Here is a 22,929-nt window from a genome sequence, read left to right on the forward strand (position 1 = left end):
AAATTTTGTTGGCAGTTTTAGCTGCATAAACACGTTTTAAGGCCAGAAATAAATCATTTACAACGTCAGACCCGTTTTTGAGATCTTTGTTCAAACTACATACATACATACATACAAGCAAACATTGCTCATATAAGAGTATAGGAATAGGATAGGATGATTTGTCAACGTCTTATTACCAATGTATGTACCGTAATATTATTACAGTTTTTAATATGTTTGAATCAGCTTCAGCTCCGTGGAATTGTGAAATCAAAATGCATTTGACATTTCTACATTTCTACATTCCTAGATTAAATTTTTTGTTATTGTAAGTTTGCTCCTTGTTACCATAGAGACTAATGAAGATTTACTTTTAAAAGCCTTACCTAAAAACATTGAAAGCCCATGGGGCAGAGTCATAAGTCAATTTCGAAGCGGGGATAGCTCTAAACTGTTCCTCGGTCATGTAGCAATGTATTTGTGAAATTTTAATCAAATCAGTTCAGTAGTTTTATTCTTTTATCTCGTACAAACTGACACCACCTCTTCTTTATAATATAACTAGCAGTCGTACCCGTGTTTTTCAACGAGAAGAGGGCGCGAAATAGAAGCCTCTTTGATATTTATATCTGTTGCATGAAATATTTACTCATCCGCCAAACGCTTTTAGAAAACAAAATTCAACCCAAATATTTATTTGATAAGCGTTGATGCCTTTTAAATAAAGGTAAAATGGCTTTCTTGTCTACAAATAATACCTTGTAGGTTTTTACAACTAAAAATTAAAACCCAAATTGTAAACAGCAAAATGTATTCATTTCTATACACTTTATACAAAAGTTCTCCTAAGAGCTACACAGGTTGAAATTCGTATAATAATGATGATGGAACTCTCGAAGGTGTGGATTGGCTAGCGTTGCTGATGTGGTCAGCTGAGCATCAGCAGCCATGACGTCATCAGCAGCATCAGCTGGGGCCAGCAGGCTGATAGCTGAGGAGAGGTCCCATGCTGCATCGCTGCCGGAGTCTCCCCTAACAAACAAAACATTCGTATCTTGTCACTGTGTCTCAAGCTTTCCCTAAATCATATAGCTATATCATAGAAGCAAGCATAATTATAGTTCAATAATGGGTTTCCCTGTATCGTCCTTTTCTCACCCGTCCTACACGAATGTAGAGTGGGTTAAAGCTATCTAACATAGGGAACAATTGTAACAAAAAAAGTTAATTTTAATTTAATGTAGTAGTTTTGTTGACCTAATAATTTTCTTCAACCAACGTGACCTTTAAAAGATTAAAGGGTATTGGATTATTAGTTTTGCCTCAGAAACAAGCATTGACCCGTATTAAATTCGTGATTTGGACACGGGTTCCCTCGTTTAATTTATTAGGTTTCAAGAAAAAGTATTTCGTGAGAAAAGTATTACAATAGAAAATAACTTCCTACATTGTGTAAACTAAGTATATATTACGTTTAATATCCTCGCTGAACACCAGTAATTTGAAATGACTTGGCTAAGTGGTCTACATATTTTTGTTAATGAAGATAGAAAATAAACAAAATAATAAACTATGAAATAAATAAACTAATTTGTCGTTTGCCAATGCCAATTTAATATTAGTTTGCGATATTTAATTTGGGGTTTGGATTAAAACTATCCCACTTCCATTTGGTAATACAAACTAAGAGGGGTCGAGTTTCAACCCATAGTCTTAGTACATCTAAATCCTAAAGCCACCTGAATTTCTAAGAGCTGCATTTATCTAAATTACGTGCAAACACGTGTACTTTACGGAACTGCGTGTCATGTAACCTAAAATTTAATTTGAGATTTCCATACGGAGTTTGCATTTAAGTGGAACTAAAATGCATAGCAGTGGAGCAAGCCCAATGGACATTTATACTACAATTGCTCCAAGTAAATATGTTTGAAAAGACATAAAAGCACGTTATTTGCGGTTATAAGGAGGCTCCTTACTTACCGTCAAGGACATGCACAGTTACGGAAGTTGTAGCCACATCAGATAGGGAACAGGAGTAGTTTCCGGTGTCACGTGGGGTAGCGTGAGCCAGCAACAGTCTACTCCAGGCTCCGTCTTCGGTCACATCGGTCCTCACACTGACCAAAAACATAAATCTGACATTCAGTGACAATAAATAGTTAATAGATTCTATGATTGACAATACAGTCTGACACTGCCACGTAGTATCTTATATGGTGGTAGTATCTTCTGGAAGTGGTGCCTTAATTTTTAGAAGTCTACCAAAAGGAAAACCTTTAACAACAATTTTGTGTATTTATTTCTAAATTTAGTATGCTGAAATTTATGAGTTTAAGCAGGACATTAATCACTGAAACCACGAGAAACTGTGGCGAATGGCACTACGACTATTATGTTTTTTTAGCCCGAGCATGAATTAAATATTTTGTATTACTATAAGCTAAGTCTTAATGCAGACATTGCAGTTATTATACGCACTTTATCTAAAACACGAAGCATTCTGGGTAACCTAGGTCTCGTGTTCAAATCCTGCCAATCATTAATAAATTAATAACCATCTGGACCTAGCCTAAAGTAAGAACCAAGGGTCCTAGGATCTAAAAAGTATCTACATTGTATGTCTACAGACCTGATGCCCCCTCTGGTAGTGTCATAGTTGAGTATCTTGTCTCCGTGTCTCCAGTGTAGGAAGTGTGAAGGACGAGGTACCTTGGTCAGTCTACACTTGAGTTGTATGGTGCTGCCTGTGTTGTATTACTCTATGGTATATCTACATTGTACGACTACAGACCTGATGCCCCCTCTAGTAGTGTCATAGTTAAGTATCTTGTCTCCGTGTCTCCAGTGTAGGAAGTGTGAAGGACGAGGTACCCTGGTTAGTCTACACTTGAGTTGTATGGTGCTGCCTGTGTTGTATTACTCTATGGTATATCTACATTGTATGACTACAGACCTGATGCCCCCTCTAGTAGTGTCATAGTTGAGTATCTTGTCTCCGTGTCTCCAGTGCAGGAAGTGTGAAGGACGAGGTACCCTGGTCAGTCTACACTTGAGTTGTATGGTACTATCTGTGTTGTATTACTCTATGGTATATCTACATTGTATGACTACAGACCTGATGCCCCCTCTAGTAGTGTCATAGTTGAGTATCTTGTCTCCGTGTCTCCAGTGCAGGAAGTGTGAAGGACGAGGTACCCTGGTCAGTCTACACTTGAGTTGTATGGTACTATCTGTGTTGTATTACTCTATGGTGTATCTACATTGTATGTGTACAGACCTGATGCCCCCTCTAGTAGTGTCATAGTTGAGTATCTTGTCTCCGTGTCTCCAGTGCAGGAAGTGTGAAGGACGAGGTACCCTGGTCAGTCTACACTTGAGTTGTATGGTACTATCTGTGTCGTATTACTCTATAGTATATCTACATTGTATCTCTACAGACCTGATGCCCCCTCTAGTAGTGTCATAGTTGAGTATCTTGTCTCCGTGTCTCCAGTGTAGGAAGTGTGAAGGACGAGGTACCCTGGTCAGACTACACTTGAGTTGTATGGTACTACCTGTGTTGTATTACTCTATGGTATATCTACACTGTATGACTACAGACCTGATGCCCCCTCTAGTAGTGTCATAGTTGAGTATCTTGTCTCCGTGTCTCCAGTGTAGGAAGTGTGAAGGACGAGGTACCTTGGTCAGTCTACACTTGAGTTGTATGGTACTACCTGTGTTGTATTACTCTATGGTATATCTACATTGTATGACTACAGACCTGATGCCACCTCTAGTAGTGTCATAGTTGAGTATCTTGTCTCCGTGTCTCCAGTGTAGGAAGTGTGAAGGACGAGGTACCCTGGTTAGTCTACACTTGAGTTGTACGGTACTACCTGTGTCGTATTACTCTATGGTATATCTACATTGTATGACTACAGACCTGATGCCCCCTCTAGTAGTGTCATAGTTGAGTATCTTGTCTCCGTGTCTCCAGTGTAGGAAGTGTGAAGGACGAGGTACCCTGGTTAGTCTACACTTGAGTTGTACGGTACTACCTGTGTCGTATTACTCTATGGTATATCTACATTGTATGACTACAGACCTGATGCCCCCTCTAGTAGTGTCATAGTTGAGTATCTTGTCTCCGTGTCTCCAGTGTAGGAAGTGTGAAGGACGAGGTACCCTGGTTAGTCTACACTTGAGTTGTACGGTACTACCTGTGTCGTATTACTCTATGGTATATCTACATTGTATGACTACAGACCTGATGCCCCCTCTAGTAGTGTCATAGTTGAGTATCTTGTCTCCGTGTCTCCAGTGTAGGAAGTGTGAAGGACGAGGTACCCTGGTTAGTCTACACTTGAGTTGTACGGTACTACCTGTGTCGTATTACTCTATGGTATATCTACATTGTATGACTACAGACCTGATGCCCCCTCTAGTAGTGTCATAGTTGAGTATCTTGTCTCCGTGTCTCCAGTGTAGGAAGTGTGAAGGACGAGGTACCCTGGTTAGTCTACACTTGAGTTGTACGGTACTACCTGTGTCGTATTACTCTATGGTATATCTACATTGTATGTCTACAGACCTGATGCCACCTCTAGTAGTGTCATAGTTGAGTATCTTGTCTCCGTGTCTCCAGTGTAGGAAGTGTGAAGGACGAGGTACCTTGGTCAGTCTACACTTGAGTTGTATGGTACTACCTGTGTTGTATTACTCTATGGTATATCTACGTTGAATGGCTACAGACCTGATGCCCCCTCTAGTAGTGTCATAGTTGAGTATCTTGTCTCCGTGTCTCCAGTGTAGGAAGTGTGAAGGACGAGGTACCTTGGTCAGTCTACACTTGAGTTGTATGGTACTACCTGTGTTGTATTACTCTATGGTATATCTACGTTGAATGGCTACAGACCTGATGCCCCCTCTAGTAGTGTCATAGTTGAGTATCTTGTCTCCGTGTCTCCAGTGTAGGAAGTGTGAAGGACGAGGTACCCTGGTCAGTCTACACTTGAGTTGTATGGTACTACCTGTGTCGTATTACTCTATGGTATATCTACATTGTATGTCTACAGACCTGATGCCACCTCTAGTAGTGTCATAGTTGAGTATCTTGTCTCCGTGTCTCCAGTGTAGGAAGTGTGAAGGACGAGGTACCCTGGTTAGTCTACACTTGAGTTGTACGGTACTACCTGTGTCGTATTACTCTATGGTATATCTACGTTGAATGGCTACAGACCTGATGCCCCCTCTAGTAGTGTCATAGTTGAGTATCTTGTCTCCGTGTCTCCAGTGTAGGAAGTGTGAAGGACGAGGTACCCTGGTCAGTCTACACTTGAGTTGTATGGTACTGCCTGCGTTGTAGAACTTGTCCCTTATTGGAACGTCCCTCTCGTCTGTGATGTCCAATTCTGGAACTACAACACGGATGATACTGACGAAAGCCAGAGTATATATTAGGAGTCAATCCTTATTTGCCTTTTCCATCACTCCATTTTCGACGCATTACATATGGTTAATCAAAGAGTCTGCCTGAATTATTGCAATAAATCTGTGCAATTTTGTTAATTTAAGTAGGCCCAAATGTATATAGGGAAGCAGTATACATAATTTGTAAGATAGGAATTAGAGGGACCTGGCCAACCTCAAACGGCTGTATTAGCATGGGTGTATACTCTATCTACTTTGTGAAAAATGGGAAACTAAAATTATTGTTTTTATTTCTTCACATATTACAATCCTAATTCGTACTTAGTCTTGCTAGTAGTTGCAGCATTTAGTATGTATGATTCTTATTAATGCCAACTGTAAACATAATACCTATTTTACCTATACCTATATTAATCAGTAGGTACTACATGAAGTCCATAGCATTTTCAATCATAGAAACATTCTAAGTAAATACTAGGGTGTGGTCTAATACATTTATATTCAATGATCTGTACTCTCCATAAAAAAATTAAACGTTCAGTATTGAAAGTTTTTAGAAACCATAAAGATACAGTTCAAAACCCAGTTCCAATTGCTTTGCCCTTTGCTCTAATCTTGTGTTAAATTCTACTCAGTGCAAAATCACATAAACGTTAAAGACAGTCATTGAAATATATCCGCTAGGCCAGATAAGGTAGAAATTGTTAAAGGGAAAAATCCACTCAAAACAGTCTACACTTCATATAACTACTTAATACATTGCGGATTAAATCCGACTGTAGTTTAACAAGTTTTCTTAACCCCAAAAATGAAAACAACAAACTTTTGTTTTTTATCTTTCTTTTCATTGAATCTGACCAACGTTGACACGGATTTTAAACTAAAACTTTTCAAGAAGCGTTTGAATTTAACTCAAGAGTCCTGACTAAGGTCGTAAATTTCCTTTTGGCTTCCTTTTTATGTCCTGGTGATAGATAACGTTCCACTGAAGTTAATGCTCTTGGCTTCATAAGCTCTTATTTTCGGAGTCATGAAAACAAGGTTATTCTAATTTAGTGGAAGAAAATGTTCGTCCTGTTTGCAATAAAAAAAACTAAAAATATAAATAAACAACCTTTTTATATAACTTTACTGAATCAATCAAACTCCATGAAATAAAAAGGTCTGTGAATGGAAATTTGAAATTAATTAACATAAATTTTAAAATAATGATACAATGCAGGGTATAAAATAAATAACACGATATACTCAAGTTTGTAAAGTATATTGGTAAACCACTAATGTATTAATTTATTTTAGAATTAGCTGAATGCAAAAACGTGCTTTTAGGAAACACATAAACTGCATAACCCTTGTGGAATTATGCTTCGGTTAGGCCTATATTATTAACTCTTTATTATCTGTCCGGAACATTCACTTTACTAGGCTACTTAATGTCTGTAGTCCTATTTTATTGGTAACCAAAGGCGATTGCCTTACAAAAAAGAATTCAGATATAACTATAGCTCAATGATCGCATCACTCGAAGAGTATAGCTACATGTTAAACCATTGAAGACTGGTTATAGCTAATAGCTCCATAAATATATCTATCGCAACCAGATGTAACTAGACCACATCATTGATTTATCACACCCCTCATTACGTTGAAATACGCAACTCTATAAGTCGGCATCATACAGATCTATTAACCACTTGAACATCAAGGGATACAGCATACTCAATAAATAATGATACTAAAAGATTACTTGGATTATATCACTTGTTTGGAAAACACCGTCTCTAAAATAACAGTTAATTTGCTTGAATCTGTTACATTTATTTATATTTTCTATAATAATATTTTAAGGAGATTTACTGGTTAATGATAACAACAATGAGGAAAACCAATGTTTACCTCGTCCAAACATTTTAGGAAGCTTCTGACTCTGGGTTTTCATTTGTCGAGAGAGATTGTTTTGTCAGTTCCAATTATGTGAACTCAACATGTGTGGATAAGCTTTTTGCTCGCTTCAAAAGAAAATATTTAAAACATAAAGGATTTAAGTAATTTCTTTTTGTAAAAAAGGATTGAAATTTTTTTTAAGAGCCCTTGGAGGCTAGCGCCCATCTTGGATTATTTTTAACACCTGCTGATATATTAATTATCATTCAAAATTAGTTTTTCAAACACATAAGTGATTATAATGTAAATATCTAGTATACTGTGGGATTAGAAATTTGCTTTGTAGCTTTTTAATTGTTTTATGAGTTAAAACGTCTAGGCTCCAAGTACTTTTAATAAAGTATCGCATGAACTAGGGCCATAATAAATAGTAAAATTCTTTATTCACTATTCACAAACTCACTATCAAGTTGTGTTAGCACCTACAGAGAAGTAACGGATGGGAGGGGAATGTTCCCTTTGGAATCCCAACTAATGTTTTTATCGTAGTTGAGAACTCACCAACGACATGGAGGTGAATGGAGTGTACTCTTGGAGGATGCGATGGTACTTGACACTCGTACTGTCCCTGGTCAGCCTCCTGGAGCACCCTCAACCTGAGACTCCAGTCCCCGGGGTCTGAGAGCCTCACGGAGTACCGTGGGTCCGTGGAGTAGATCTCCAGACCTACAGCTAGCAGTCTCAGCTGACCGTCCTGCCGTCTCAGCCAAGACACCTGGGGATCACATGGTCGGTCAATGCTATCCACACGATTGTCAATATTTATTGGCAATCCGGAGGCAGTAACCAGGGGGCTGTAACTAACATGAAGAATTGTAACCGTTCTACGAAATTTGTCCGAGCCGTAGAAATCTAGCTCTTTTCTAGATAAATGGACCCAACATGGTGGCGAATCACCGCCTCACAGAATTTCCAAATCTATTGTCGAATAAATTCATGTTGGCCTATTAAATATATAGATTTTATACTTGGTTATTTAGATTTATCGAATGTGTTAGATGTAATCATTGAAACTTGCTTTGTCCGTCCACGGAAAGGAGCCCAAGAGAATTTAAGAATAAATAGACCGAAGTTTTGATTTACCTTTGTATAAAACGTCTGCACGGTCGATTTGGTAGCTTTTGCGTCCACTCAAAATAAACAGACACCAAAACCTCCTCTTTATTATATATTCTATGTTATATATGACTGGGACGGGTGGCGTCGTCCTGTAATCCAGGTACTAGGAGGTCACGAATTGTGGATATTTATAGGGATTCTCTGTGGATGCGATGCTCCCTGGTGTGGATTAACGTTCGCACTAGTGAGTACTACGACTATCCGCAGTACTATCCTGATAATTAGACCAATTCGTAAATTACAAGGAAAAAATATGGTTCGGATTCCACTATAAACTGTAGGTCCCTTAGTTGCCATTAGCTGTATGGGCTATTAATTAACAGCTGTGTATAAGGAACATGTCGGCCTTAGTCACTAACAAGACTACAAGATCGCGCCACTCATCCTACACTCATACTTCACTCATATTTGGGTTAAAATACGCACATAGTGGCGTCCCCATCTTAAATAATTGATAATTGAAATAATTGATAATTCTTTTAATTATACTGGCTATTTATTCTGACCATGTTTCGGGGTGCTATAGTGTGAGAATATAGAAGAACAATGCATTGTTTTCAAGACTTACAATAAGAAACAGTTATAATACACTTACCATAAGTCATAGAGGCAAAGCTCAATTGAACTTATTGTTTATTTAAATTAAGATCTCTTTTGTATACAAAGCTAACTAATGAGCTGTCATAGCATAATCAAAACTCATAAATTGTTTGTTTTATGTACATAGACGATCTATAAGCTTAACTGATATGAAAGTTAATCAACCAAATATAAAAAATCCAATACTGTAAACGGGTGACTTAAATTCAATATTTAAAAAAATAAAAATAAAACTGTAAGGAATTTTTCAAAATAATTTTGACCTGACAAAATGTAAATAATAACTTGTATTGTTTTTTTACAAATATGTATCTGTAAATCCAATCTGACGTTTGTAATCCAAGGTATTTTTCGACTACAATAAAAAAAATATTATTATTATTTAAATGTGATAAAAACGATCCTTTAATTAAGGTTTGTACCAAATACTTAAGGGTTTATCAAAAACTAATATTTTTCGAGGAAGCTATCAAGGCCTTTCATTCAGGTATGCGATTTATAGGTGTTCAGAAATTCAGACCCTTCTTAGCTTTATATTTAAATCATGATCAAGGTAAATTCATGCCAAACTATGTCTGTTAAGGTATTAGAAGTTGGTTTTTCTCTACAAGGTGCAAGTTATGTTATTGAGAACAGACATAAATAAACGTGAAACCGACAATAACCATGTTCTTTTGTATTTGCGGAACCTTCAATAAAAACCTTGTCGTCGTGTTCGGTTCGACAGCTATCTGCATTTAAATTGAACATTTTCCAAATGAAATTGTTTTCTCCACTGTGTTGACGGGTTCTGATTCAACAATCAATCCGCAATAAATACAGACCGTAGCTGAGTGTGCACAATTTATCGTTGATAAAAATTCTGCTCGTCATCGTTTTGTCAATGTAGCCCATCACTAATCTTTACTACTCTGGTTTTTAATCACTCGATTTAGTATTTTCGTAATTGAGAATTATAGCCTAATTATTCTTGATGGTCTAATTATTCAATTTATTGTGTTAGTTGTTGATTTTAACCTTTTGAGATTCATCCCTCAGTTACTCATTATTTTTTATTCTTAACAGCGGCAATTATAGTAAGTTTATAACATCTTGAAAGTATTTAAAATTATTAATTTCGCTGCAACTAAGAGTTTTGTTTAAAATAATGGCGTATTAATTTAAAAAATAAAATAATAGAAGTCAGTAAATTTTAAGGTAAATGTTAGATATGCTTTAAATGCTTAAGCTTTTATAATTTTGGGATTTGTTTAATTTTTTTGTTCAAATACCATATCATAATTACTACATTTCTTATTATTTCTTTCGGTCTCCAAATACTATCTTTGATTTGAGAAGGCTAAGATACTATCCTTTGAGTGAATAAAAAAAATGAATTTATCGGAATGTGTATATGGTGTAACATAAATGTTGATGTAGTGATCACAGTGTATAAACTTTTATAATTAAATCTGTACAATCTCCTTGTCTCCTATCTTTATTTAACCTTAGGTTTAAACACCTTACACTATTGTTCCTATTTAAACTCATAAAAACATTCAAGCTTAATTTTCTTTCAACTCATGTTGTATGAAAAATGTTCACCACTACAAATTATTGAATACAATCTTCTAAACAATATTTCCTGTAGTACCCTAGATGTCTTTTTGAAAGGGCTCGTGGTATGCAATATACACAGCGCACTTACAAATGCAATACAATTTCGTTAACTAGCTTAATAGGTTTTCAATTAAGTTTTCGGGTGCAGGGTGGGAAGAGCAGCCTCGCCAAATGCCTTAGCTAAAATAAACTTAAACTACCCAGACCCAAAATATGTATTTGACCTAAAATATGCTATTTTAGTCTAAAGACTCCCACTAAACTGAATAATCTTAATAAAATGTGACCTGTAATTCACTAACCAAAATATTTACTATCCATCCTTTACTAACCTCGTCGTTAAAAGGTACTAACACATACAATAACTTAATACTACAAGGAAACTAAGCCAACCCTATGAACCTCACCGTGGTATCTCCTGGCAGTCTGCTGACTCTACAATGAAGGTCGACGGCAGCCCCTAGTTGGCCGGTGACGTTCAAGGAACTCTCAGGGTCCAGGAAGTACAGAGGGGTGGAGGGTGCACTGGAGGTCAATAGGTCCTCGCCCCAAGCAGTCGTCTTCAGCACGGACATGCCGGAGTAGCTCTGGCCACCTTGGAAGATAAAAACAACTTTGATAATGCAACAACTTTTGGTGCACTAAAAAAATTTTCCATATTCGTTTTTTTCTGTAAATCTACTCATATATGCCATGTGTTCATACATTGCCAAAGAGTTAATTTTATTGACACACTCTACAGCACATTTGATTTTTTTGAGCTGGGAAAACAACTTACCTACATCGTACTCTGGACAGGATTAGCCCAATTTTAAAGAAATTGATATTTTTCCATAGTGTTTGTAAACAAGAGAAAGGAGAAGTTTTTTGATACATCCTTAATATATCCATACATATTTATATTTAATATGTATATATATGTGAAAGATTTGTGCCATTCCAATACCTCCTGCCTTAAAAATGTTAATGTTATGTTTGTAAATACGTATGGCCTAAAGATATTTTTTTACACGAGCCTTAATTTACCGAAAGGAACCAAAGATTTCAGGTCAGAAAATAATTGAGTGTGAGAAATACTCTTTTTGCGCATACTATGTGCACGTATGATTTACTTACATTCTTACTTAATGCTACTATTAAAACCATGATTCTGTAGTGTGCGTGGTATAAAATGAAGTAAATGTAAATTACCTGGTATGTATGACGAGGAGTCAGTTGTAGCCCAAAGACCGCCCAAGAGTATCAAAATTAGCATGTCGTGCACTCATTATCAACGTTCTGAAACAGAATAAATAAGACGATTCTTTAATATTGTGGGAGAATATTAAGAGTTAGTTAAAACTTAAACTGATGACATTATTGTGAGATGAAACTCTAAGGCGAATAACTCTGCTGTTGTATAATCGAAAATACTAATTATATAATTTTTTTTTTATTCATATTATTTTTTAGTTAATTATAAGAAGGTTTTAATGTGATGTGATTATTGCATACTAATGCTTATGTTGAATACAAAAGTATTTGTTATTTGAGGGTACATTTACCATATTTGCTTTTTTTCTGGCTCCAGAAAATAAGTATTAGTTTACAAATAAATCATTGTATTTGATCATCATATCCTATCCTATTTCCTATCCTATATGCTATCTATACTTTATATAAGCTATGTTTGCTTGTATGTATGTTTGCTCAAAGATCTCGTTATACAAATATAATGAATAATTTATTTCTTGCCTAAAAACGGGTTTACTGCAGTTAAAACTGCAAACTATGAATTTAAAAGTTGAAAATCTTTTTAACATTGGTCTTATGGGTTGCTAAGTTTTTGGCCTGTCATAATGTTATATGATGTCAGTATGTGAGTTGAACAAAATAACAAGGGGAAAGTAAACAAAAGACTTGTAAGATCTGTTTATGACAAGCCATCCACAGTCGACTAGCAAATTACAAAATATAGTAATAAGGGGAAACACCAGTTACTTTTGTGCAAAGAGTACACTGTAGATTACTCGATATAGATGAAAAATAAAGTAAAGTGTTCATAACAGCCATCCACAGTATACTAGAAAATTACAATTTACAGTATAAAGGGGAAAAATCTGATAGGGGAAAATAGTTTCGATCAAATACTGATTATTTTACTCAGCCCTCCCTCCCCAAAACTTAACCCCTGAAGTACTGAGGCATTCCAAATAATATAATTACGTCTGAGGGTATTAATTGGCATAAAACTATTACCTTATGCTAAATACCAATGATAAAACAGACAGAAACTAAATTTATTTAGAAGTAGTAGTGAAAAAGCGGAAAATTGATGTCACAGAAATGTGAATTTTTATATTATATTTTTATCTGCGGTCTTTGGTGAGCTTAAATGTCAAACGATGTCAATGACAAGATGGGAGACTTAAACTTATGTATGGGCGTAAGAGTGTTATTCGTTTTATTGCATACTTTTACATTTCAAAGTTGTTATTATTACAGCGATCAAATATACGCTAGAATTTTTTGTTTGTAATACAAATGTTTTTCGTTAATTCACATTTTCTTACGATATTGTTTTAAAGATTAACACGTTCGCTACCAGGCGTCGTATAGGGTGAGTCATTTAAGCTGTCCTAAACATATTGTACACAAACGGCTTGACATACAGTGATAGAAACGAAGCTTTCCCCCCTAATTCATACCCAAAGAACAACGTTAACATATTTTTGCATTTTTTTTAATAACATGGTGTTCGAGAAACTGGGGGTCATGGGTTCGAGTCTCAGAGTTTTCAAATATAAACATATGTAATGTTATGCGTCATTTTAAAGCTCTAGACTAGACAAACAATTAAGTGAAAACATAACTCAAAATGACGGCCATTTGTATGGAAAAAATATATATATTTACAAAATACCCTGTAGGCCTATCTTGGAAACCACCAAACTTATTTTCGTTCTGTTTGAATACTCTTAGTCCTCAAGATTTCAGATTTACGTTTATTTGCAGATATCAATATTTTTAAACTAAATATTTTTTCAATGATTTTTTATGTTGGTAGCCATGTAAATACAAAAATTTTAAATGGCAACATACGTTAAATTGCGTACCATTTTGAAAGTTTTGCGAAAACAAGCAACTGTTAAATTTAAACCCACCGTCTATCTTTTATAGTTTTCCAGTATTTAACCAAAAACTCCAATTGCCCACGTAAACCCCATGTTAAACGTGCAGTACTGGAGATTAGTGGATGTAGATACACTATTCAAAACCCGGACACGTGGTTTTGTAGGTAGATGGTAAGCAGGCCCGGACTGGTACCATTTGGGATTGATAAGTCAGCACTGGAGAAAATATGACTGAAAATAACTAATACAAATTAATGGTGCATATGGCGTTTTTATTAACTGTGTATCTTGCTGGAAAATAAATATTTAGAGTTAAATCACAGGCTGACGTAGCAGAAAAATAGGAAATATAACCAGTTTTTCAACCCTGATACGGTGGCTAAATTTGTTTAAAACTTATAAATCCACTCATTCACGGATTCACTTTCATTATGAATCCTACAGCGGTGAATCCCTGTCCTTTATTAAACAACTGAATCAACTTGGACTTAGTGATTCGTCAAAAAAGACTGTAAAAGAATTCTCCCTACCAACCTAGATCAGATGAGATTCCGAGGGTTTAATCAAAGTTTCGAATTTAAGTTCATTCCCGGATGGTGAAATAACACTAACGAGAGAAGTAACCACATCATTTTCTTTACTCGTTTCTTTACCAACGATGTTTTCAACCATCTAAATCAAAATTGTGTAAAAACATTGAATTTACTTTTGACGAATATATGGTTGCCAAACATAAAATCTAATCAAAAGTATTTCAGAATTACGATGTTTTACTTTTAAATCAGCACAATTTTAATTTCTAATATTCTATTTCTATATTCCTATATTTCTATATTTCTATATTCTATTCCATTTCTCTTTCTTATTCTGGGATAAAATGATCTAGCCTCTTTCTCTAGTTTTTTTTCAACCAGTCCAAAACTATTTAAATAAAAACAGATTATGTAGTGTAATATATTCAGTAATATTCTGTATTTATTCTGTAATATATTACAGATCATGTAGGGCTTTGAATATTATTTATTCAAGTTGTTACAAAGTAAGGGAAACATAATAAATAACTTATTACAATTCAATAATGGCCACAGTATCTAATTAAACTGTATTTTGTTTTAGTTATTATTTTTGCCAAAGTTTTACACTGGATGGAATGAATAAATGATTGTTTGATTTATTGATTCTCCTTCATGAAAATTACTGAATAATCCCTAATAGAAGTTTAGGTGGATTATCTATTTATTGGGAACTAGCTGTAACCCGCGGGCTTTGCCCCGTTTAACTTCTTAATTTTCAAGATTATCTCGTTCGCATGGCTCAATCACGTCCTGGTTGAAGTTTGTTCGCTACGCTCACTCACCTTTAGGTTGGAGCTCGTTCGCTGCGCTCACTTGCCTTCAGGTTAGCTCGTTCGCTACGCTAACTCGCCTCCAGGTTGAAGTTCGTTCGCTACGCTCACTCACCTTTTGGTTGCAAATTAGCTGTTGTCATAAATGTAAAAGAAATAATAGTGCTGCACCCTGTTGGTAATCCTTGTAACTTTAATGCTATTGAACATCATAGAACAGAACCAACTTGTTTAATTGAAACAGCTGTTAAGATTCAATAATTCCATTTCTCATAAGGTTAACATGGGATACTCCAGAGCCACTGGCGAAAGGATTTTTGAAATAAGAATATGCCTATATGTTAATCGGGAATGTGAGCTATCATCATGCCAAATTTCAGCCCAATCCGACCAGTATTTTTTGAGTTTACTTTATAATAGTATAGATAACAAAATTTACAACAATGTCTTGCTTCGTTGTAAAATTATTTGATAGAAAGGTAAAAGTATTCTCATTCTGCGAAATTCTGATTCTTTTAACATTTCCAAACTTAAAGTTTAAGTGAAGTCGAGCAAAGTCACCGAGGATAAGGCTAAACCTCATCTTATCATAAAGCTGTAAACATAAAACTTTTGCATTTATGTTTTATAAAGTCGCTGTAAAGTTTTAAGAATGAATCCTGCATTTCAATGAAGATGTGCAGACGTTTATGGATATTTCTTAGTTTTAGCCAATCCTTTGATCAGGTAAGTTATTCTGCTTCATTTTTGGTTTTATTAAAATATCGTTAAAAATAAATGTATTCAACCTCATACGTGAGGGCTAATGTATACGTCTTACACTTTTTTCCAATACGTTAAATATATTTTGTAAACTACTGATCGATTTCAAAGCCGAAAATCATCAGACCCACCACGAATGGGGTTTGTCCTTCCTCCAAGGGAGAACAATAATAGTCCGGAGACCCTTCCTTGGCCCCTAACTAACTCGTGGTCATGCAACTACCACTACCTCTGCTTCGCCTATTATTCTTAAGGGAGTTTACCCGGTATCCCATCCTCATTGCGTTCCTATTTTCACTTTTCACTGACCTGTCGATATTTATGTCTAACCAAATTCAAATGTAGATGTTTTTTAGCATACCGACGATATCTTACTATGGGTTTCAGCCAGGAATGGGGATCATCTAGGGGCCTTGGCATTTGAGGGTCGAAACAGAGCGTTTTGCAATGCTTTAATTGCAATAAGCTTCTTTAACTATAAAAATATAATTTTGAAGTTCAAATCAGATTCTCAGAAAAGCCAGCTCCATCGATTGAATTGCTTTGCAATTAAGAGCTCACTTCTAGTAATAAGGCTCCCAAATGTCTTGGCTTGGTGTTGGACAGCTAGATACCCCTTTAGGGCAGTATAAATCACATATAGTAAAATAAAATATTATCAAGGATTAATGGCAGAAGAGTCTTTAAAGGTTTTTCAATATCCATGTAACTGTGAGTGCGAATAGTGGACTCATTTATCCCAATATTAACTAACTTAGTGGCAGACTGGGGATGTGAGAGTGTGCGAACAAAATTTGTCTTCCGTCTTCAGAAAACAAAAATCTCCGAGCGGTCTTCAGAATACTGTATAATATCTTGTCACTTCATGAAAACCTCTCTTCAAGGAGCACCAAACTCGTATATATATATATTTAAGAGGTTGGCGGCCTCTTTTAACCTTGCATTTGCCCGTCTACATAGACTTAAGCGCCCGTGCGTGGATCGTTTACAGCAAAGCAAGTGAGCCGGTACAGTACAAAGGTGAACTGTACTGATAAATTTTAGTGGCAGTGACCAGGATCCGAACCCACGACACCGCTGCCTTGGGCCCAAAGTCCGCGACGCAACCGACTGAGCCACGGACTCACATCACATTTAATATTTAATATTTCCATCCATCCTACATACTGAATTGGTTAAAGTTTTTTAAAAAGAAATTTTTATCTTTTTCAACTGAGGTGCCATCAAATGCAATTTTCTCAGACAGAGACACATTTAGCTACCCAGATATATTGAAAATCCTTTAATACGATCCGGTATTTTTAAACATTACTAGGTTTTGTATTGCACTGCTTAAGCCGCTTAGAGATAGGGTTGCACCGAGCAATGTGGGATATCAGTGAAACACTTAACAAAAATAGCTCTCAATAGAAAAATAGATAAGTTTCTGAGCAAATCTAGTATAACTGAGTTAAAATTTGACCTTAAATTTATTTACTTTTAATCACTTTCCTGGCACTTCCATACCGATTTACTCTGGCTATAGATAAAAACTATTTGATTCCAAGAATGCTTTATGTTTCCTTCCTTAATGTTCTCTTCAACGTCTGCTAATGTATACTTGATAATATACATTGTTTGAAATCAATTGCCAATTCAAATGCTAGCAACAGAGCCCGTTGAGGTTAAATACAACGGTCTCAAGAAAAATAGTACATTATAATATGCTTTAACTACAAAGGTTAACAAAGAAACTACTGTACCTGTTGCTTGAATTCGAGCAATTGCGAAGTATTACAGGCGTTATTTTAAAACGAATAACAATCATAATTCCCGATGACTTTAAAAGAGTCCACTCAAAGATTATGGAAATACTCACTATGTACATAAAGTTCGATACAATCCACATTTCTTGTAAATATCTTATTATTTTTCAAAATCTGATCTAGTTTTTTAGTATTTTCTACAAATGTTTCCCACTCATAGCCGCATTATGTTGTCCATAATAACGATTATAAATTCTAAAAAAAAAACATAATTTCAATTTTTTCTACTTGATTGTGTTCTATGACTTTCCTATGTTTCTATAATTTGCAAATCTTCTCTTTCAATGATTGCTCAAGAGATGCAACTCAGTGTTAATTCAGTTTTCTTTCTAGTAGGATATCAAATTGAACACTGTTTTTCACCACACTGTACAAAATTTAGAAAATGCATTGTATACAATATACACACTAACAGTCACCACAACTGTAATTTTAAGGTTATGTGAAGAAATATTTAGAGGAATCAGTAAAAATAATAATAAATAGTTGTTAAGCAGTGGTGACAATGAAACAAGTATGTTGCAATGCATATAGGTATCTTATGGGTAGCTTATGTAGTTCAAAATGTACAGGGTTCGGAAAAAGTAAGGACAGCGCCTATTAAATTTTAATGGGCTACACCAGGAAAACCAAACTCTGGGCACCCCTATATTGCATAAAAGTGCACTCTTCTGTTGGTATCAAAATCTTGCCGGAAACCCCAAAATGAGTTATATTGGGGACAACTCAAAAATTTTAAATGTTAAATTTGAGGATTCAGCCAAAAATAATAATAAATAGTTGCTAGGCAGCGATGACAAACAATTCTATTGCAATGCTATGGATACTGATTTTGTATTAAATATGCATTCATGTTTTAAGAAAGTAAGTGGGCGGCTGATTTTGCGGCCCTAAGGATTTAAAAACCTGCTCGGTCCCCAAATGACAATGACAGCTGGCATGGCCAGCAAAACGTAACTTTCAGCCACCAATTAACGTATTTATGCAGCTAAAAACATCATAGTGTGGTGAAAAAGCATTAACATATGTTCAACATGATCAGAAAATGCATACCAGCAAATCCATTGTATGCAATCCAAACCCAGTAAGTGTTTTAAAAAAATCTAGCTCTCATAATTATTTGCAAATCTACATGAATTAAGCTTTCCAACGACACATTAATTAGCAAAATTGATCCAGTAGAACTGTAGATTTTGTTGTACAAAGTTAAACATATCTCTAACTCAGCATTTCCTCACCACTATAAATTCGTAGGTTGCTTAGCATTTTTGCAAATAACTTTTAAGTGGTGAAAAATCAACCAAAGTGGAAGGTGATATTCTAAAAAGAATACAATTTCCTTCATATTACCTTTGTGCATTTCTTTTAATACTCAATAAAGACAACCAAAATTGTCTCCAAATGAAAAGTTTGAAAGCCTCCAGTTTCAATGTATTTCTTATGGGAAACATGTTTTTTAGATTTTTCACCATAAACTCTAACAAAAACAAACGTTCGTAACTATTTTCAAATCTAAAGAGTGTACGCTTTCTAACAACCCATTATGTCAATTCATAAAATTGGCTCAGTAGAAATGTAGACTTAGTTGTACAACAAATTATTAAACTGAATTACTTTAAGAATAGATCAATTGTTAATGTCTTTTTAAAATAGGTTTAAATATAATATAAATATCCTTAGTAGTGTTTTATTGTATGTGTTAAATAATTCTATCTACATATAATAGTATCAATGGTTTGAAAATGAATGAGGTTCGGATGCTTCATGTGATTTAATTATAAATGATGCATCAAATAAAACAAAGAGAAACTGAAAGGGGTTTTTCTAAAAGCCAACAAGTAAGACAAAAAGACCAAACCTTTGTGAGAATTTTCTCTAGAATACTTGATGCAAAAGCTACATGGATTCTGTTTGCCGATTCATGGAGGTCGAATTTTTGTTTGTATTAAAAACCCCACTTAACTAAGTGGCGACTATCACAACAATCATTGATTTCATAATCGTGGAAATGTGTTGTACCAAAATGTGCATTGTAAATATCTTGGGTTTGTAAAAAAGATTTAGAAATTGTGAGCCAGCTCAATAATATCGAGTACAAGTGTACAGATTTGGTCTTCATTGGTCCAAATGTCCACTCAAAATGTGTGTATAACGGGTGTATAATGACGAAATAATGCCAAGCCAATACGTAGAAAATTCCATGAAGGACTAGCTATATGTAATCATGTATACCATATATACAGGGTTAGTAAAAAGTGTGTGGAGACCCCCTGTTATTTTTTTAACGGCCCATACTAGAAAAACTAAACTCGGCACACCTTTATAACATGTTATGAAGTACTTTTTGGGCATAACCGTCACTTGTGGTGCACATCCCCAAAATGGGGGATTTTGGGGAAAACTCAAAAATTTCGAATACAAAGACCCATCGAGTGACCCCTCATTTTGAAGGTCCAGGTAAAAAGAAACCAACATCGTAAACTAGAGGTCTTTATCTCAATCCAGTAAAAAATAGCAGCCAATTGAAATTCTCAGAAGTTCAATTTAACTTACAGCTTTCCAAGTCTGGAGACCTGCTGTACATTTTGTAGCGGCTCACACTAAGAAAACTAAACTCTACACACCTTTTTGGCATGTTATGAAGTACTTTTTAAGCCTAATAGCCACTTGCTTACCAAACCCAAAATGGGGGATTTTGGGGGAAACTCAACAGTTTTAAATGATAAGCCGCATCGAGTGACCCCTCATTTTGAAGGTCCTGGTAAACGAAAACTAACAACGCAAATTAGAGGTCTCTATCTCAATCCAGTAAAAAATGGAAGGTGATTGAAATCTTTAGAAATTGGAAATAACTTGCAATTTTATATTCAACTAGCTGTAACCCGCGGGCTTTGCCCCGTTTAACTTCTTAATTTTCAAGATGATCTCGTTCGCATGGCTCAATCACGTCCTGGTTGAAGTTCGTTCGCTACGCTCACTCACCTTTAGGTTGGAGCTCGTTCGCTACGCTCACTCACCTTTAGGTTGGAGCTCGTTCGCTGCGCTCACTTGCCTTCAGGTTAGCTCGTTCGCTACGCTCACTTGCCTTCAGGTTAGCTCGTTCGCTACGCTCACTCACCTTTTTGGTTGCAAATTAGCTGTTGTCATAAATATGTAAAAGAAATAATAGTGCTGCACCCTGTTGGTAATCCTTGTAACTTTAATGCTATTGAACATCATAGAACAGAACCAACTTGTTTAATTGAAACAGCTGTTAAGATTCATTAATTCCATTTCTCATAAGGTTAACATGGGAAACTCCAGAGCCACTGGGGCGGAGCCTATTGGACGGATCACGAAATTGATGGTGTATAAACCTATTCCATGACATTCTACACGTATGTACCAAGTTTCGTGGCAATCGGTTCAGCGGTGTCCGAGTTTATCACCCCCAAACAAACAAACAAACAAACAAATATATATACAAACATCCTCTTTTATACTTATAGATTAGCTGCCATATTTTACTGTGTTAAGATAGAGACCTATAGTTTGCGTTGTTACTTTTCTTTTATTATGACCTTAAAAATGAGGGGTCACTCGATGGGGCTTATCATTTAAAATTTTTGAGTTTCCCCCAAAATCCCCCATTTTGGGTTTGGGAACTTATGAGAATTTCAATTGGCTGCCATTTTATACTGAACTGAGATAGAGACCTCTAGTTTGCGTTGTTGGTTTTCTTTTACCAGGACCTTCAAAATGAGGGGTCACTCGATGGGTCTTTGTTTTTGAAGTTTTTAATTTTTTCCCAAAATTCCCCATTTTAGGGATGTACACCAAGTGACGGTTATGCCCAAAAATTACTTCATAACATGTCATAAAGGTGTGTCGAGTTTAGTTTTTCTAGTATGGGCCGTTAAAAAAATAACAGGGGGTCTCCACACTTTTTACTAACCCAGTATATTGTGCACTATAATTGTAGTAAATCATTTGAAATATTTCATTTTCCACATTATTCAAATACATCATCCGTTGAAATTGTATAATCGTGGCGGTGTGCTTAACATTTATTTACCGATCCAGTGGACAGACAGTAGTTTGCAAACATTATTTTCCTTTTTGTTGTATAATGTTTATGTTTATAGATACAAAACTTAAAAAATGACTTAACCAGTCTTGTGCTTATCCATAATTAAATTCAGACACACTTCTGTCCAATTTCTTGTGTCTATTTAATAGAAAGTTTGTTTCTTGCACAAATTACAGTAATTTAACAGCTACTAAAAATGTTTCATTATTCATTTAAAAAAATATTAAACAAATTTAAACGTTACGGGAGTTCCCAAAACTTCAATCAGATATAATACTTTTCTGTAGAAAAATAGCATATTGCTTATAAAACTGTTGACATAAACATTTAATTCCGAGAAGATACCATTATGTTTTTGCAAAAGGTACGATTCAAAAGCAGGATTATTAGTATTTTTACTCATTATTTCAGATATTGATTATTTTATTAGTGGAAAACAGAATAGTTATTTGATAGAATAGTATTCCAAGTACTATTCTTCTCTTTACTACTCCCATTCATCAAATGCATTTACCAATCCTTCTAATCAAGATAAGAATAATTTTCAATACAAAACATATCTCGTCCAAATGGACGATCATTAGTAAAACAACATTTACTAAGATTGATTCGCTCATGAAACATGGATGAACGCTTTTCTCAGCTTGGAATTCATTCTTCGCTAAAACCACATTAACTAGAGAATTTATTTTTAACAAACACAATTTTACTTGTTCAGCCGAAAATGTTGAAAGTTTCCTTTTACTACTGAACCTGAAAGACCACGGGATTATGTCTGGAGGCAGCAAAGACGTAAGAATTGAAGAGAAGCTTACTTTCCTCTAGGGACTTATTGATCTCTTCAGCGAGTTATTGCTAACTATTAATTAGAGATTTTTCTGCAAAATGCAGGACCAAATTAAAATTGTATATCTTTTTAGCGAATTTCCCATATAGGGAATAAGCTATTAACGTAGTACTCATTGTAAGAGCTGGACCCGGGACCGATTTTCTTTTTCGTTTTGAGGTACCTGAACACCATCCATTCAAATTCATATACAGTATATATATGTGTGTGTGTGTGTCCGTTATCACGATAACTCGAGAAAAAATTATCCTATTTTGATGAAATTTTGTATAAACTTGTAAACCTACAATTAATCATTCGAACGAGTTTGCGATCCAGCATGATCAGAC

General features: G+C 35.3%; 1 protein-coding gene across 1 annotated transcript in view; it reads right to left on the bottom strand.

The window, feature by feature from the left end:
• Positions 1-903: 903 nt before the first annotated feature.
• LOC128988349 (zwei Ig domain protein zig-8-like) overlaps positions 904-22,929 on the bottom strand; it is a 37,676-nt gene continuing 15,650 nt past the window's right edge. The window contains exons 2-7 of the mRNA XM_054409561.1: positions 11,851-11,937; positions 11,067-11,254; positions 7,843-8,056; positions 5,207-5,384; positions 1,966-2,102; positions 904-1,014 (exon numbers count right to left, since the gene is read on the bottom strand). Of these exons, the coding sequence (XP_054265536.1) occupies positions 911-1,014; positions 1,966-2,102; positions 5,207-5,384; positions 7,843-8,056; positions 11,067-11,254; positions 11,851-11,914 (885 nt within the window). The 5' untranslated portion in view covers positions 11,915-11,937 and the 3' untranslated portion in view covers positions 904-910. The remainder of the gene's footprint in view (positions 1,015-1,965; positions 2,103-5,206; positions 5,385-7,842; positions 8,057-11,066; positions 11,255-11,850; positions 11,938-22,929) is intronic.

Source organism: Macrosteles quadrilineatus, unplaced genomic scaffold, assembly GCF_028750875.1.
Source record: "Macrosteles quadrilineatus isolate MER2022 unplaced genomic scaffold, UCM_ALF_1.0 Scaffold_3__2_contigs__length_128488019, whole genome shotgun sequence".
In the NCBI taxonomy this organism is placed as follows: domain Eukaryota; kingdom Metazoa; phylum Arthropoda; class Insecta; order Hemiptera; family Cicadellidae; genus Macrosteles; species Macrosteles quadrilineatus.